Source organism: Dunckerocampus dactyliophorus, chromosome 5, assembly GCF_027744805.1.
Source record: "Dunckerocampus dactyliophorus isolate RoL2022-P2 chromosome 5, RoL_Ddac_1.1, whole genome shotgun sequence".
NCBI lineage: Eukaryota > Metazoa > Chordata > Actinopteri > Syngnathiformes > Syngnathidae > Dunckerocampus > Dunckerocampus dactyliophorus.
In genome coordinates, this window is record NC_072823.1 from 24,589,874 (window position 1) to 24,603,467 (window position 13,594).

At 40.2% G+C, this 13,594-nt stretch overlaps 2 protein-coding genes and 1 non-coding gene across 3 annotated transcripts; all 3 read right to left on the reverse strand.

Moving 5' to 3' along the window:
- Positions 1 to 3,904: 3,904 nt before the first annotated feature.
- Positions 3,905 to 9,235, reverse strand: ppp1r15b (protein phosphatase 1, regulatory subunit 15B). The gene is made up of 3 exons (XM_054777000.1): positions 8,509 to 9,235; positions 5,496 to 6,523; positions 3,905 to 4,640 (listed from the first exon to the last, which is right to left on the reverse strand). Exons 1-3 carry the CDS (start codon positions 8,675 to 8,677, stop codon positions 4,422 to 4,424), a joined length of 1,416 nt encoding a protein of 471 aa, XP_054632975.1. The 5' UTR covers positions 8,678 to 9,235; the 3' UTR covers positions 3,905 to 4,421.
- A 266-nt stretch (positions 9,236 to 9,501) lies between these two features.
- rps13 (ribosomal protein S13) lies at positions 9,502 to 12,425 on the reverse strand. The gene is made up of 6 exons (XM_054777006.1): positions 12,342 to 12,425; positions 11,855 to 11,903; positions 11,700 to 11,778; positions 10,068 to 10,237; positions 9,880 to 9,980; positions 9,502 to 9,574 (listed from the first exon to the last, which is right to left on the reverse strand). Exons 1-6 carry the CDS (start codon positions 12,362 to 12,364, stop codon positions 9,541 to 9,543), a joined length of 456 nt encoding a protein of 151 aa, XP_054632981.1. The 5' UTR covers positions 12,365 to 12,425; the 3' UTR covers positions 9,502 to 9,540.
- On the reverse strand, positions 9,645 to 9,772 carry LOC129182042 (small nucleolar RNA SNORA19). Its single transcript, XR_008570569.1, has one exon. It is a non-coding gene; the product is annotated as a small nucleolar RNA SNORA19 (small nucleolar RNA).
- Positions 12,426 to 13,594: the final 1,169 nt, after the last annotated feature.

Consider the following 13,594-nt stretch of genomic DNA (forward strand, 5'->3'; position numbering starts at 1 on the left):
CACTCCCCTATAGCAATGCATAGTTTTACTCCTCTAGAAAAAAATGTATTTTTTTATATTTGCAAGCAACCGCAAATTATTTAGTAGTCTAGTCGCGATTGTTTGTTTACATATCCCCCATGGCCCCTTATGTAAAGCCGTTATGACTCAGGTATGGTATGATATCGTAAAAATTATCATACCCGAGTCCTTATGACTAAGCGCAAGCACACCTGCTGTGCATTTAGTGTGAATGGGTAACAAACTAGCAACAGACAACTCACAAGTTCTGACATAAGTCATTGTCCGAGAAGTGCTTCTTGTGAGTAGTGAGGGGTGTGTGCTGAGTCCGCTCCTCTACACGTTCACCTATGATTGCGTGGCCTCCCAGAACAACACCAGCATCATTAAATTTGCGGATGACACTACAGTCATCGGCCTGATCACTGGTGGTGTTGAAACATCATACAGAAGAGAGGTGGCGGACCTCATAGCTTGGTGTCGTGATAACAATCTCCTTCTCAATACAGATAAGACTAAAGAGATGATCATCGACCCAAGAACAAGGGAGAAGGAGCTGCATAGACCCCTGTTTATTGATGAGACTGAGGTGGAGAGGGTGAAAACCTTCAAGTTCCTTGGCACATACATCAGCGAGGACCTCACCTGGTCTCACAACACCCAACAAATTATGAAGAAGTCCCAAAGGAGACTGTACTTCCTGAGAAGACTGAGGAAATTTGGCATGTCCACTAAAATCCTGAGTTGCTTCTACAGATGCACTATCGAAAGTGTCCTTACCGCCTCCATCACTGTTTGGTACGGTAACTGTACAACACGTGATAGGAAGGCACTCCAGCGGGTGATCAAGACCTCACAGAACATTGTTGGGGCAGCCCTCCCCTCACTGCAAGACATTTATAAAACTAGAGTCCTACGCAGAACACACAACCTCATCAAGGACAGCACACATCCACAACACTCATTATTCACACTCCTACCGTCAGGCAGACGCTACAGGAGTTTGAAGTCCAGGACCACAAGGCTGGCAAACAGCTTTTACCCACAGGCCATCAGGCTTCTCAACGAAGCACTCACACACGTCGCGCGCACCACACGCACACACTCATAGCACTTTATTTATTTATTTATTTATTTATTTATTTATTTATTTATTTATTTATTTGTATTAATGTCTCTTCTGTTGTTGTTGCTTAATTTATTGGTATTTATGTTTCTTATGTTCTTATTATTTTCTTGTGTTTTCTTTCTTTTCTTGGGAGAATGAACAGAATAAGATTTTCATTGCATAGTATAACTGCCTGTTTTACTATGCACATGACAATAAAACTCTTGAATCTTGAATCTTAATATGGCGGCCGCGTGGCTTCACAAGTCATTGACCAATGGTGTATCCAGACCACTGATCTGTATTATATATCTGGATAGCTCATACGTCGCATGCCGGAGTGCAAGCCGCTGAAGCCAAAGAGACGCCATCTTACTACTCACATCGCGACTACATTGGCACAGCGTACATAGTGTACAAAGCAGATGAAGAGGCTCACAGAACATCTATATTTTAAATTAAAAAGCGGTGATGTTCTCCCATTCCTTCAAGTAACGCAACCTTTGTCCCTTAAAAACAATTTGTTACGTTATTCTCTATTTTTTGGCTATATTAAATGTACTTTTTCCCCTTCCAATTCTCATTGCCTTTGGGACTAAATTCTACTGTGCACCCTGGCTCAGCACTCCCCTATAGCAATGCATAGTTTTACTCCTCTAGAAAGAGATTTTCATTTGAACTGCATATCCCATCCCTTTTTTCCACTAAAATCCATGGTCATGATCCTTTACTTTTTTTCTTTCATACAATTCACTATGCTCTCGTCTTTCCAAAATATGAATCATAAAAGAGAGTGACTTTGGACAAGTTTTTAAATCATTTAACATTTTGCTGATTTTTATTTTCAGATTTTTTTTGTTTGTGTTATGAAATAGAAATAACCTCTTTTCTGATATAGAAATATATTTGAACAAAAACCACAGGAATAATATGTGATAACCATAATGTGTAATAACCATAAACACATACACACACACACAGAAAACAACAACACTGAAACAAAACCATATGCTTTGGGTAAGACAACACGTTGTTTGCAATCTCAAACATACCGGTATGCATGTTCAGTAATATTATTTTCCAGAACATATCATATGAATGAATCCTTTTACATCAGTCATTCAGCACCAAAAAAAATGGTTGTTTATCCAAACGAAGGGTCATGCTGGGTCAATTGTATGCAAACTGGCTTGCTAACTGCACGGTACACGATGCCTGCTAAGCATCATGGAAACACTGAGATTCTCCCATTCCTTCAAGTAACGCAACCTTCGTCCCTTAAAGAAATCCATATATCATGATATAACAAACAAGTACGGAAATTTCCTCTTAGCTATTAAAGAGCAATATAAACGTATCAATTCTGGACATACATTTAATCAGAGGAATTTTACACGATCAAAAATATCTGAGAGATCGACAGTGCAAAACCCTTAAATTATCAATCATAAATCTACATTTCAAACATACTTACAGGTGAAATGTTCGTCCACAGCCTTTGAACTGGCGATTTGTGCAGTTAATAGCTGCACATGCAGGCATTTTAAGTCGAAATTTGTGTCCAATCGGAATTAATAAAAGAAGTTCACCACGAATGCAAAAGCTTGCCGAGAAGTGTTTCTTGCGAGTGGCAATATGGCGGCCATGTGGCTTCACAAGTCATCGCCAATGAGCTATCCAGATATATAATACAGATCAGTGGGTCTATCCAGATTTATTAGTACAGATCAGTGTTGTCACTAGACAGACCGCGAGATGCATTCAGTGACAGTCCGAATATCACATAACCGTCTTTATTGTGCATTTACGTGTGATGTAAATAAACAGACATGAAAAGGAAAAAATTAAGTTAATATTCTTATCAACCACCTTTTAACTCATAATGCGGAAGTACAAGTTGCTGCATTTAAAGTATGCTCGGAAATCCCAAAAATTCACTCAAACATGTGACTCCATCTTAAATGACGTGTGTCTTCGATCGCAACTCCTCATTGCCCTTAACACAGTTAAAGTCTGATTCAAATATTCTGCTATTAAAAAAAACTGTGTTAGGTAAATAGATTTTCAGACGTGTGCCATCTCTTCTCTTAAAATTTCAGTTACCGAATTATATATAATCCTGCTCTGTCATTTATCTTTCTTTCAATAAAATACAGTAAAAAGGGGCATATTTCAGACATACTGATCAATCACGATTAATTTGAAAACCATGATTAAAAATTATAATCATTTGACAGCCCTAATATAAACATAACTACATTTTATATTTATATTGTTTGCAAATATATTGTTTTTGGACACAGGACGGCTTTTGAGGCAAAAGGCCACAAGATGTTAATGAGAGCCAATCGTTTTTGATTTACTTTTCTTGATTTATTTTGAACAGACTATGGTATGAAACAAAGGGGAATAATTCTATTGTATTGTTGTATTTATATATTGTTGCAGAGCCTCTTTGCTGATTAATATTAACAAGCTATGTGTTTGGACCACCCACCAGGAGCTCAAATTGCGTCACATGTGGGTGAGGTCTCAGCAGTCTTCTGCAAATTGATTTCTTCCTTTAGGGAGGTAATTTCATCATTCTGTGTTTTTAACTTACCACCGCCTTACAGCAGCCAGACGCATAGTCTTCTGGGAAAGGTGTGTGTGTCAAACAGTCATAGGCACCAAGACTTGTTGATGGGCTGTTCACACACACACGTTACACCATGAATACTGGGTGATGAAGACTTACATCACATAATAAGCCAGGGTTGCAACAGATTGCCGTAAGAAACTTTATACTGTTTATACTATTATATTTATACAAAAAAACAAAAAAAACTCGCAAATGTTGAATGATTTGTTTTAATTAGACAATGTTTTCAGTCATCATGTTAATAAAAAACTATCATTACACACAGTGCTAAAATGCTTCTATGGTGTTTGGGCTGTGTTTAGAAAATAGAGAAGGCATCAAGAATAATATCTCAACAATAAACACAAGAATTGCACCAGACCTTAAGTAGTTCTTAAAAAAAAACAAACAGTAAAGCTCTTCTTTTCCTTCTGATCTAGCTGAGCTGCTACATTCATCGTTTAAAAACACGACACAAAAGCACAAGTAGGTCCAAAAGTAAGGCAAATAACAACAGCATTGCACGCAAAATGTTGAGGTTTGAAGACAAAGTGTCAGTCAGTGCAGCAGTCACGTGACAAAGAAAAAAAACCCGTTGTGGTATGAAGTTACACTAATCAAATCGCCGTTGCATTGCAACCAATCAACCAATCGCACGCCCTCCTCCGTCCAAACAGGAAGTAAAACCGTTCATCATTGCAAGGCGCTGGAGGCGGCGTCCGCATACACGCGCAGCCTTTCCCTGTGGGCGGGGCTAAAGCAATGACCGATGGCCCGCTCTGTGTCGTCGATGCGTCTGCGGAAGCGCTCACGGTCCCGCGCCGCTTCCTCCCACGGTCCTTTGCGATTCGCCTGCATGGCAAACGACCACGTGCGCATCACGTGCACCTCCACCACCGGGGAGAAACTCACCTGCAAACACACAACCAAACAAATGTGAACAACACTGAAGACAAGGCTAACACAAAGCAGGGGTGTCCAAAGTGCGGCCTGGGGGCCCACATCTCATTTGGACACATTGTAGTTATACAATTACACAAAAAAAGGGCGGGGGTGAAAAAAAGAGAGAGAGAGAACAAAAAGGTGTAATGAAGAAGAAAGTTGTAATGTTGATGCTAATAACTCAAAGCTGACAAGCAGACTGTTTTTTCTTCAAATATAAAATAACTTATATTGGATTGTTTTAGCCTAGTTTACCACATTAAAAACATCAACATTTTTCTTTATGCAGCCCTCACTGGGCAAAATAGTCGCTAACTAACAAATCAACACACTCTACACTACAGTGTGTGTGCATGCAAGGCCCGCCCCTCAACACTGACATCCACCTTGTGACTGTTGTTGTTGGAAGCGATGAAGACGCTTAACCAAGGAAGCTAATATTTCCTCCGCTCTAATTAACGCCTTCTGTCAAATAAAACACGCGGAGGCACGAGGTCTGCTGGGACTGACACAGCAGACGCGGCACCTGTAAAGCTGACAGTAAAGCTGCTTTAGAAACAACTCATGAGTGTCCATAGGATTTAATAAGATGTTATTAAAACTTTGTACAACAAACTAAAGGCCTTACACCCAAATAAAACATGGTACTCTCTGCAGTTGAGTGCATTTATGATGAAATGTGGTCTTAAGTGAACGTTTCCTGTCTTTTGTTGGTGTGAAGCAGCAGTGTGAACCACTCATCCATCGTGCTGCCAGCATAGACAGTTGTAAAAATAGCCGCTGAGGTCAACAGTGTTGACAAGCACAAGTCGTGTGTGTGTGTACCTTTTTCTGTGTGTTGTTGTGCTTCTCCGGAGTTGAGTGGTGTTTGTGGGTATGTCGTTTCCATGGCACCCGCATGATGTCATCGTGCCGCCTGACACGCCCCCCTGGGTGAACCTTTCTGTGGTTACGGGTCATGATGGGCGTAGCACCCGGAGCCTGCGTGCTGTTTGCAGGCTTGTGTTTGCTCAGAGGGGCCTGAAAGTTGAGAGGGTGGTAGGGGTCGTCTTTCCGGTTGAGGGCCTTCCCTAGCTCTTCTTCATCCTCGGATGAGGCGGGGCTGCCCTCGCCTTCCTCGCTGTCGGGCTTCGATGCGGGTGAGGACGCTGAGACGGGCGGCGGCAGGGCTTTGCTGATGGTGCATGCGGTGAAGCACATGGGGTTGTAAGGGTCATCAGGACTGGCAAAGAACTCCAGCAGCCTCTCGCTCTCCTCCAGGTCGCCGCCCGACACGTCGGAGCTTGACCAGCTGGACCAGCTGCTGTCACTGTCAGAGCGGCTGACCCACATCTTCAGGCCTGACATCTCCTCGCCGGCTTTTCCTCCAGACGCGTCATCTCCCGGCTCGTCCAAGCTTTTTGTCACGTTTGAGGACAGGCACGCGGAGACGAATAGGGGCTCGTAGTGGTTGTTACCCGTAGACAAAGACTCCCACGGTGCCTCGCTCTCTTTGCTGTCCCCAATGTCGTCCTCACCGCCCTCGTCCTCCGACGTGTCCTGGTGGAAGACGCCCTCCTTGGGAAAAGCACCCGGGAAGAACTTGTCCTCGTTGGAAGCCGTACCGCCGGACACAAATATGTTCCAGTCGCTGCGGAAGCCCACGTAGACACCCTCGTCGGACGCCAGGCCGCAGCAGAGGTCGTCCGTGGCCAGGCTGGACAGGAGCGTCTCGGCCGTGGTCTTGCCGTCCTCGTCGGCGTCACCGTCAAACAGCGAGGAGAATAGGAAGGACTCGCCGGGGCTGTGCTGAATGTGCTGACCCATCTCGTCTGTTATTCGGAGATGGACCTCAAACCGAAACATCTGGAAGACTGGGAGACAGGAAAAAAAAACAACAATAAAATTAACTTTTATACCATATAAATAGACATTTATTTAAAAATAATCAAAGTTACTTTATATGCATGGCTCAGATCAAGGGTACCCTTTGCTGTCTTCAACTTCACTTGAGTAGTATTTGAAATAGTTGTTCTAACAATGTGTACTATCCCTATCACTCTGACGTTTATAGAGTGAGGAAGCTTACCAAACCATAAATTAAGCCTGTTCATGTTTTTATTTTGCGCTAGCACGGCTATGTTGTAAAAAAGTGTCTATATTTGGACATTTAAATGTTACATGTAAAGCATGTCTACTTTTGTTGTGAAATTAAAAATATTTTCTCTGATTATTTTGTCATGATTTCTACTTAGAATGAAAGAATGATGTCTGAAATTGGTTTCTAATGTGTTTTATTCAAATATTCTCAGTGTAAAAAAAAAAATAACTGTCGTGTAATCATTAGTGAAAAATACATTACCTTTGTGTCCGCCTGCCTATGAAAATTTTGAAGAACATAATTCCATGGAAAAACAAACCCCATGATGACTACAATGGTATATATTTTCTGGAATAATTACTCAACTCTGAAACTAAAATGATTTTTTGTGTATAAAAGAGTAAAATAAGATGATTTGAACAAAAGTCTAACACACCCAAATTTCGTGTCCCGCTAGTTATGTACGTACACTTCGAGCTCACAGCGTAAATTGCGTATTGCTAGTAAATATTGTATTAGAAAATAAAAAGTGCCTTCGTGGGCCAAACAAAACTTGTATCCTTCCGCCGGTTATTCGCCAAATACGTGTTCAGCAGGGGAATGTGTCGTCGTGTCCGCCATTTTGTGTCAGCGTTATGTCGGAGAAGCAGTATCATTGAATTCGACGAGCAATCGGCAGTTTAACAACCATTGTCAAGTCTAAGGTAAGATTTTTTCATTTTTATATATATTGGAGAAGATCTTTATGCACTTTGAAATGATTTTTTTCGTCGGGTGAGTTACAAATTTTGTGTTTATCGAGCAGTGTAACTCGTTTTGACAGCCGTTGTTTTGACCCCTCGTAGGTAGCCATTCGTGTCCTAGTTATGTACGTGCACACAGCGGCAAAAAAACCACAGTTATGTACATTACATTTAAGAATGAGTGAACTTCGGAGGGTTGCTATGGGAAATGGAAGATGTCTCGAGCTCTGGTATGTTGGGTGTGTGTTTTGTAATGTTTGAAGTTTGTGTTGATACCAAGGTCTATCCACGAGTTTGAAATTTTATCCAAAATGTAACACTTGGGTACCCTTGATCTGAGCCATGCACTTATTCATTCCAGCCAAATCAACATTATATTACATTATTATTATCTTATAGTTATTGTATATTCTATGTTTTTATTGTGGTTACAGTGTATATGCTAGTTCATCATATCAATATTTAGCGAAATTGTATATTCAGTTATTTGTCTTGTAAATCCCATAAAGGCACCACAGCCAGCAGTGAGTGAGTAAAAAGTCATATGATCATGTTACAATAGTCTATTTTAGCAGTAAAATAGCCTACTTTAACAGTAACAAGTGTGTAAATAGTCTATTCTAATAGTAATTCTAGCAGCAGTTAGTATGTTTCAACAAATATTCAATATTAAGAGTAATAGTGTCTTACAATAGCATAAGCATATTGATTTTGTGTGCAGAGGTACGCATGTCTCCTAGCTACCATAAACGCAACACAGCCGATGAAGTCAACAATCACCAGGAGAAAAGCATCTAATAAGATAAGAGAATGAACTCTTACCGAGATATGGATTGACTGATGTGAGAAATTAAAAAAATAATTAAATCAACGTCTTATAAAATTTAGTTACCCAGCAGTAAAGTGAAATTAACAGAATATAATAAACAGAGTGGCTTTCTCTGGTGACCCTAAACGCAGCATAAAGGTGGACGGTGAGAAGTGATGAAAGAGCGAAAGTTCAGTGAGATTTTACCTGACAGGAAAGAGCAATAGATGACCTGAACCAGCAGCCACAGCTGTTCCCACAACACGGTCAACAACTGCTTGGTCCAAGGCAGAATCGCCATTCCCCTGCAGCCGAAGCTCTCCATGGTGGTGGTTGTCGTTGTTGTTGTCCTCGGTGGAGTGGCTAGCGTAGCCATTTTCCTCGCTGGTGTGACGATAAGAACGATTATGACATCAACAACTCTTATCACGTATTCTGGTATTCTTCGTCGAAGACCCACAGGCTTCGCGTCAAAGACAGATGAATGTCACTACTAAACTGTCGCTTCATTTTCTGGCGAATGTGTGCCATTTTTCCCCTAAGTTCTCTATCAGGCTTGCTCCATGTTGTCGTTTGTTTCTTGTCTTGTTCTACGCGAGAATGACTCTTTGTTGAGACGTCTACTCTTGTAGACACGATGACGCCACGGTAAATTCTGATTGGTTCCATACGCTTTCTGACCGCCCATAAGCTTTGTTGTGTCATCGTGACGCAGGGAAAGTTGACGTAATTTCCCGAAGAAGCCCGAAAAACTCCGAGCATTGGAAAGAGAAATAGAGCCCCTTAATACAATTTTGTTTTTTTTAAAGGTACTTTTGCAGATAAGTTAAGTCATGTTCTACATTTGACTATTGTTAAAATAAGTAAAAAGGTATTTTATACTTCTACCATTCAAAACAGTTTTTTTTTTTAATTGAAGTGCCAGTCAGTATTGACCCTTGCAACTACCTAACAACCTAAGTTATTAATCATAAATCACTTTTGTAAGTGTTAATACATTTGGAATGTTTGTGTAGTTCAACAATGAAGATGTAAATATCCAGACTTGTGTACAACGTTTGTGTTTCAGATGCTTTAACTGAAAAAGGCTCTGCTCTTTTCAAATACAAAAAACTACACATCTACAAACATAGTATTGATTAAAACAACACAACTATAAACATTAATCCAGAGATTGATTTCACAAAATACAAGAAAACCTCCAACTGAATGTTTCATTTATTTGAAAAAAAAAAAAGTTTATGCCACCAGAGCAGAAGCTGTAGAGGATTCGCTGTGAATGGAAAAAAAACAATAATTAGAATAGAAATAAAGTTAAACTTTTGCAATGAAGCACTTATAAATCCTGTGTGAAGGGGACTGGCAGAGGCGGCACCAATGAGCCACTCTGCTAATTTACCTCCAATTTTGTTGTTGCACAAAAGAAATATCACAACTCTCAAGACGGAGAGCAGGACAATGAATTGTGCTATTTGTAAAAACTAACAATAAAGTACAACTATGTTAAGACAACATTTCATTCATCCTTAAATGCAAAGTGGAATAAAATTGTATACTATATTAAGACCCGATACGTACTACTTCCAGTTGGGGGCCAGAACTCTCTTGGTCTTGTAGTAACGGGCCAGCCTGTGGATTCGGCTCTCGATGAGAATCAGACGGAACTTAGCATCTTTGTCCTATAAGTGGAGAAGCACAGGGTTTGGACTCCTGCCTGTGAGCCTGCTCTTCTAAACAGAAATAAACTCAAGTGGTGGAGGCTGCACCTTTCTGTTTCTCTCCAGATGCTTCCTGACAGCCACGGCCTTCTTGATGAGGTGGTACAGGTCCTCAGGCAGGTCAGGGGCCAGGCCCTTGGACTTGAGGATCCTCAGGATCTTGTTGCCAGTGACAAAACGGACCTGGGCAACACCGTGCGAGTCCCTCAGAATGACACCTGCACAATGTGGGAGACAGCATTAGCAACACCACACAATGGACACGTCCTGACATTAACACTGCTTGGATGCAGGCAAACATTCAACTCTTCATGTATCGTCAAATAACGTGGAACAACATTTAAATATCTCAGGAAACAATGTCCTTTAAAGTCATGCACAGAAAACATTCAGACTTCAGCTCAGTGGTGATGACAAGGAAAATGTGATAACCATAGAAGATAAAATGGGAATTTTATTTCAACAAATGACTGTTATATAATCTATTTAAGGTGACTACAACCTTGACTCCTATTTTACCACATACATCACCATATAATTTTCTTATGTATTTAAAACTGGCAAAGAGTACATTTGGAATACAAGTAGTGAACAAATGTACTGCAATTGATGTGAAACGGATGGGGGTTAGGGTTAAATAAGCTCTGATTCTTCCTACTCCTTTTTGGACACATACAAATTGCACTATTGTGATGTATTCTATTGTAAAGTAGTTTGCCCTCACTGCTCAGTTTAATATGGCTCACCATGTTTAGTAAAAAAAATAAAAATATTGAAACAAGTAAAATGTAGTATTCTGGTCACTACTAGGCACCAGTAATGTTACTCATACTGATGAGACACTACTTGCATTAAGACAAACCTATTAAATTTAGAATAAGTACATTGGAGGCTAACAATGTCGTTAGCTCGGTAGATTGCTACAGCATGGTTAAAGCAGCGGCCGTCTCGTGTCACTTCAGAGATCCCGTAGCATGCGTACAAGCGGTGCGCAATATGATGTCAACAAAGCTAGCAGTCTTGTCCGAGTGTATGCCTATGTATGGCAGATTTGTTAGACTGGCTGTCATGTATGCCAATCAAGTTTTTAATGCCATGCGATCGTTCCACATTATGTTCGAGATACGGCAACAATAAAGAACTTTCATCATGTCTGCTATATTGAGAAATACGGGTATAAGGGTGACTACAGGGGTGTTATTTCATGTCAACAAGGCTCTAATAATGTTAAAACCTTTTTTGAAGGTCAAACAGGTTTTCTATGCTCCAACAAAAAAAATATTGAATCCGAAAATTCACCTATCACAGTTGGGTCTGGAACCAATTAACATGGAACAACTGTATATAATTTTTTCTTTTGGCCACATTGTGGCCTACTGGTCACTGGTTGATGCGTGTGCCGCCTCTCACCTGAAGTCAGCTGGGGATAGGCTCCAGCATACCCCCCACGCCCCTTAGTGAGCACAAGCGGTACAGAGAATGGCTTGTATATGAATTTATTCACAGCTCTATCATTACAATACAAAATGCTTGATATAACCTAAAACATCTATTCAGCTTTCGTCAAGCTTTTCTCCACGGCAGCGCATAAGCTGGTTACACTGAACAAATTCTGTTTTATAGTTATGTTATAGCATTTTAAAAAAATCTACGCACACATTTCCACGTATGTTGACTTACCAATCTGAGATGGGGTCAGACCCTTTTTAGCCAGCTTGAAAATCTGCTCTTTGACATCATCTGATGTCAGCTTCAGCCACTAGAAGACGAAAATAACTGACATTTTTAACCATACTGACATGTGCATAGGCGCATGGTGAATCTTGTCTACTCACAGTTGGCACACTGCGCCTGTAAGGCAGAGCTGACTGGGACAAGCCCTTTCTGTTGGGAGGAAGTAAACACATTGTTGTTAAAGTAAATACAAAATAACTTGAATAATATCGTAGTTGGTTGCTTGCTTGCGGTGGCCATTTATAGTTGCTGTGCAAGTCCAGATCACATAAAAGTGATATTTGGCACATTCCCATAAAATACCACAGCAAAAAAGATAATGTATAGGTTATACTTGTGCTGTCTGCGTATTATATATTAGTTATACTCTTTAAAATGGAGCATGGATGCAGTGTCGGCTAATGCTAGCTAACACGAAGCTAATGGACAGAACACAGCGTCTTTTTCACGATTTTCGAGCTTTTGGGACGAAGCTTCTAGGCTCGAGTCGGCCAGTTTCTACTCGTAAGCAGCTAAGAGTGTCAACTCTGGCATGAGAACCAAGCTGTGTACAAAAAAGAGACTTTAAAAGCTAAAAACCACGCTTACCCGGGAGCGTGCATACGACCCATGATGGCGGTAGAGGAAGAGAGGCCGCACACGCGACACAAGATGGTGCTTTGCGCTTGCGCCGGAAGTGACGCATTTTGAGACGACGCATTTGACGCTAGCCAGCATCGTATTGATTTTTAATTATGTTAATTTCTATAGTGCTGCTAAGTATATTGAATTATATTTAATTGGTGTATTATTGTGTACAATTATGTGTAAATAATCACAATAATATTAAGTAGCACGTCTGTGTCTCAAATTGAATACTTCCGTCAGTACAGTCCACTTAAACAGGCATCACCTGTTTGAGATACTGAGTGTGTGAGTTTTGACAGTGTCGTGCTGTACCAAATCAATTACTATCGTTGTGCGCTTCTCGGAACTAATGATTGAAATATTTCACTATTTTCCACCACCTGCTGTTTCAAGCTACTCATCCTAAAATTTGGTGGACATATTGGATTAAAAGTGCCCTTTTCTGTTGGCATATTTAGTTATTTGATAAGCATAAAGAAATTAAAACACTTGAAAAATGTATTATGAGTGCAACATCCGGGTACTGGCAGTGCACTGCATTCTGCCGTATTTCTCAGCAAAGATATGCTTCAGTGTGAACGCACTTTTAAGTGTAAGTGCGCCAATTGAGACAAAGTACATTTGTTTTACCACGATTAGCTTCACAGATGACTTCTTTCTGCCTTTAATGTGGAATTATTCTGCAATAAGCCTGTCAGAAAATTGTACTAGTGTGTTATTACTATTTATAATACATATCAGTGGGACATATTGTATAGTTCACAGATCAATAAATGTAGATGACATTTTTAATACCCAACCAAATCATCGTTGTGGCATTACTGTAAAATAAAGGACAGAATTAAAAATGTTAACCAAGTCAATAACGTCAACAATTTTACTTTACAGGAAACTATAAAATATTCATACATTTTATTTATGCAGATAATCTAAAGCACAGGTGTCAAACACAAGGCCGGGCATTTTATGCGGCACGCGAAAACCTTGGAATAATGCATGTCAATAATGCACTTTACCTCTGCCCTTCTAAATGTATTTGATCTGTTATTTTGACAGCAAAATTGTACTGCATGCAGTTCTTCTAAATGTCAGTATAATCTAATCATGCAGCAAAATATTACAAGCATTTTTCAAAAACAAATACTTGAATGCCTGCTTGTCACCATGACATTCTTACTTCACTTCTCATTTCGAATCAAGTTATCCATCAATTT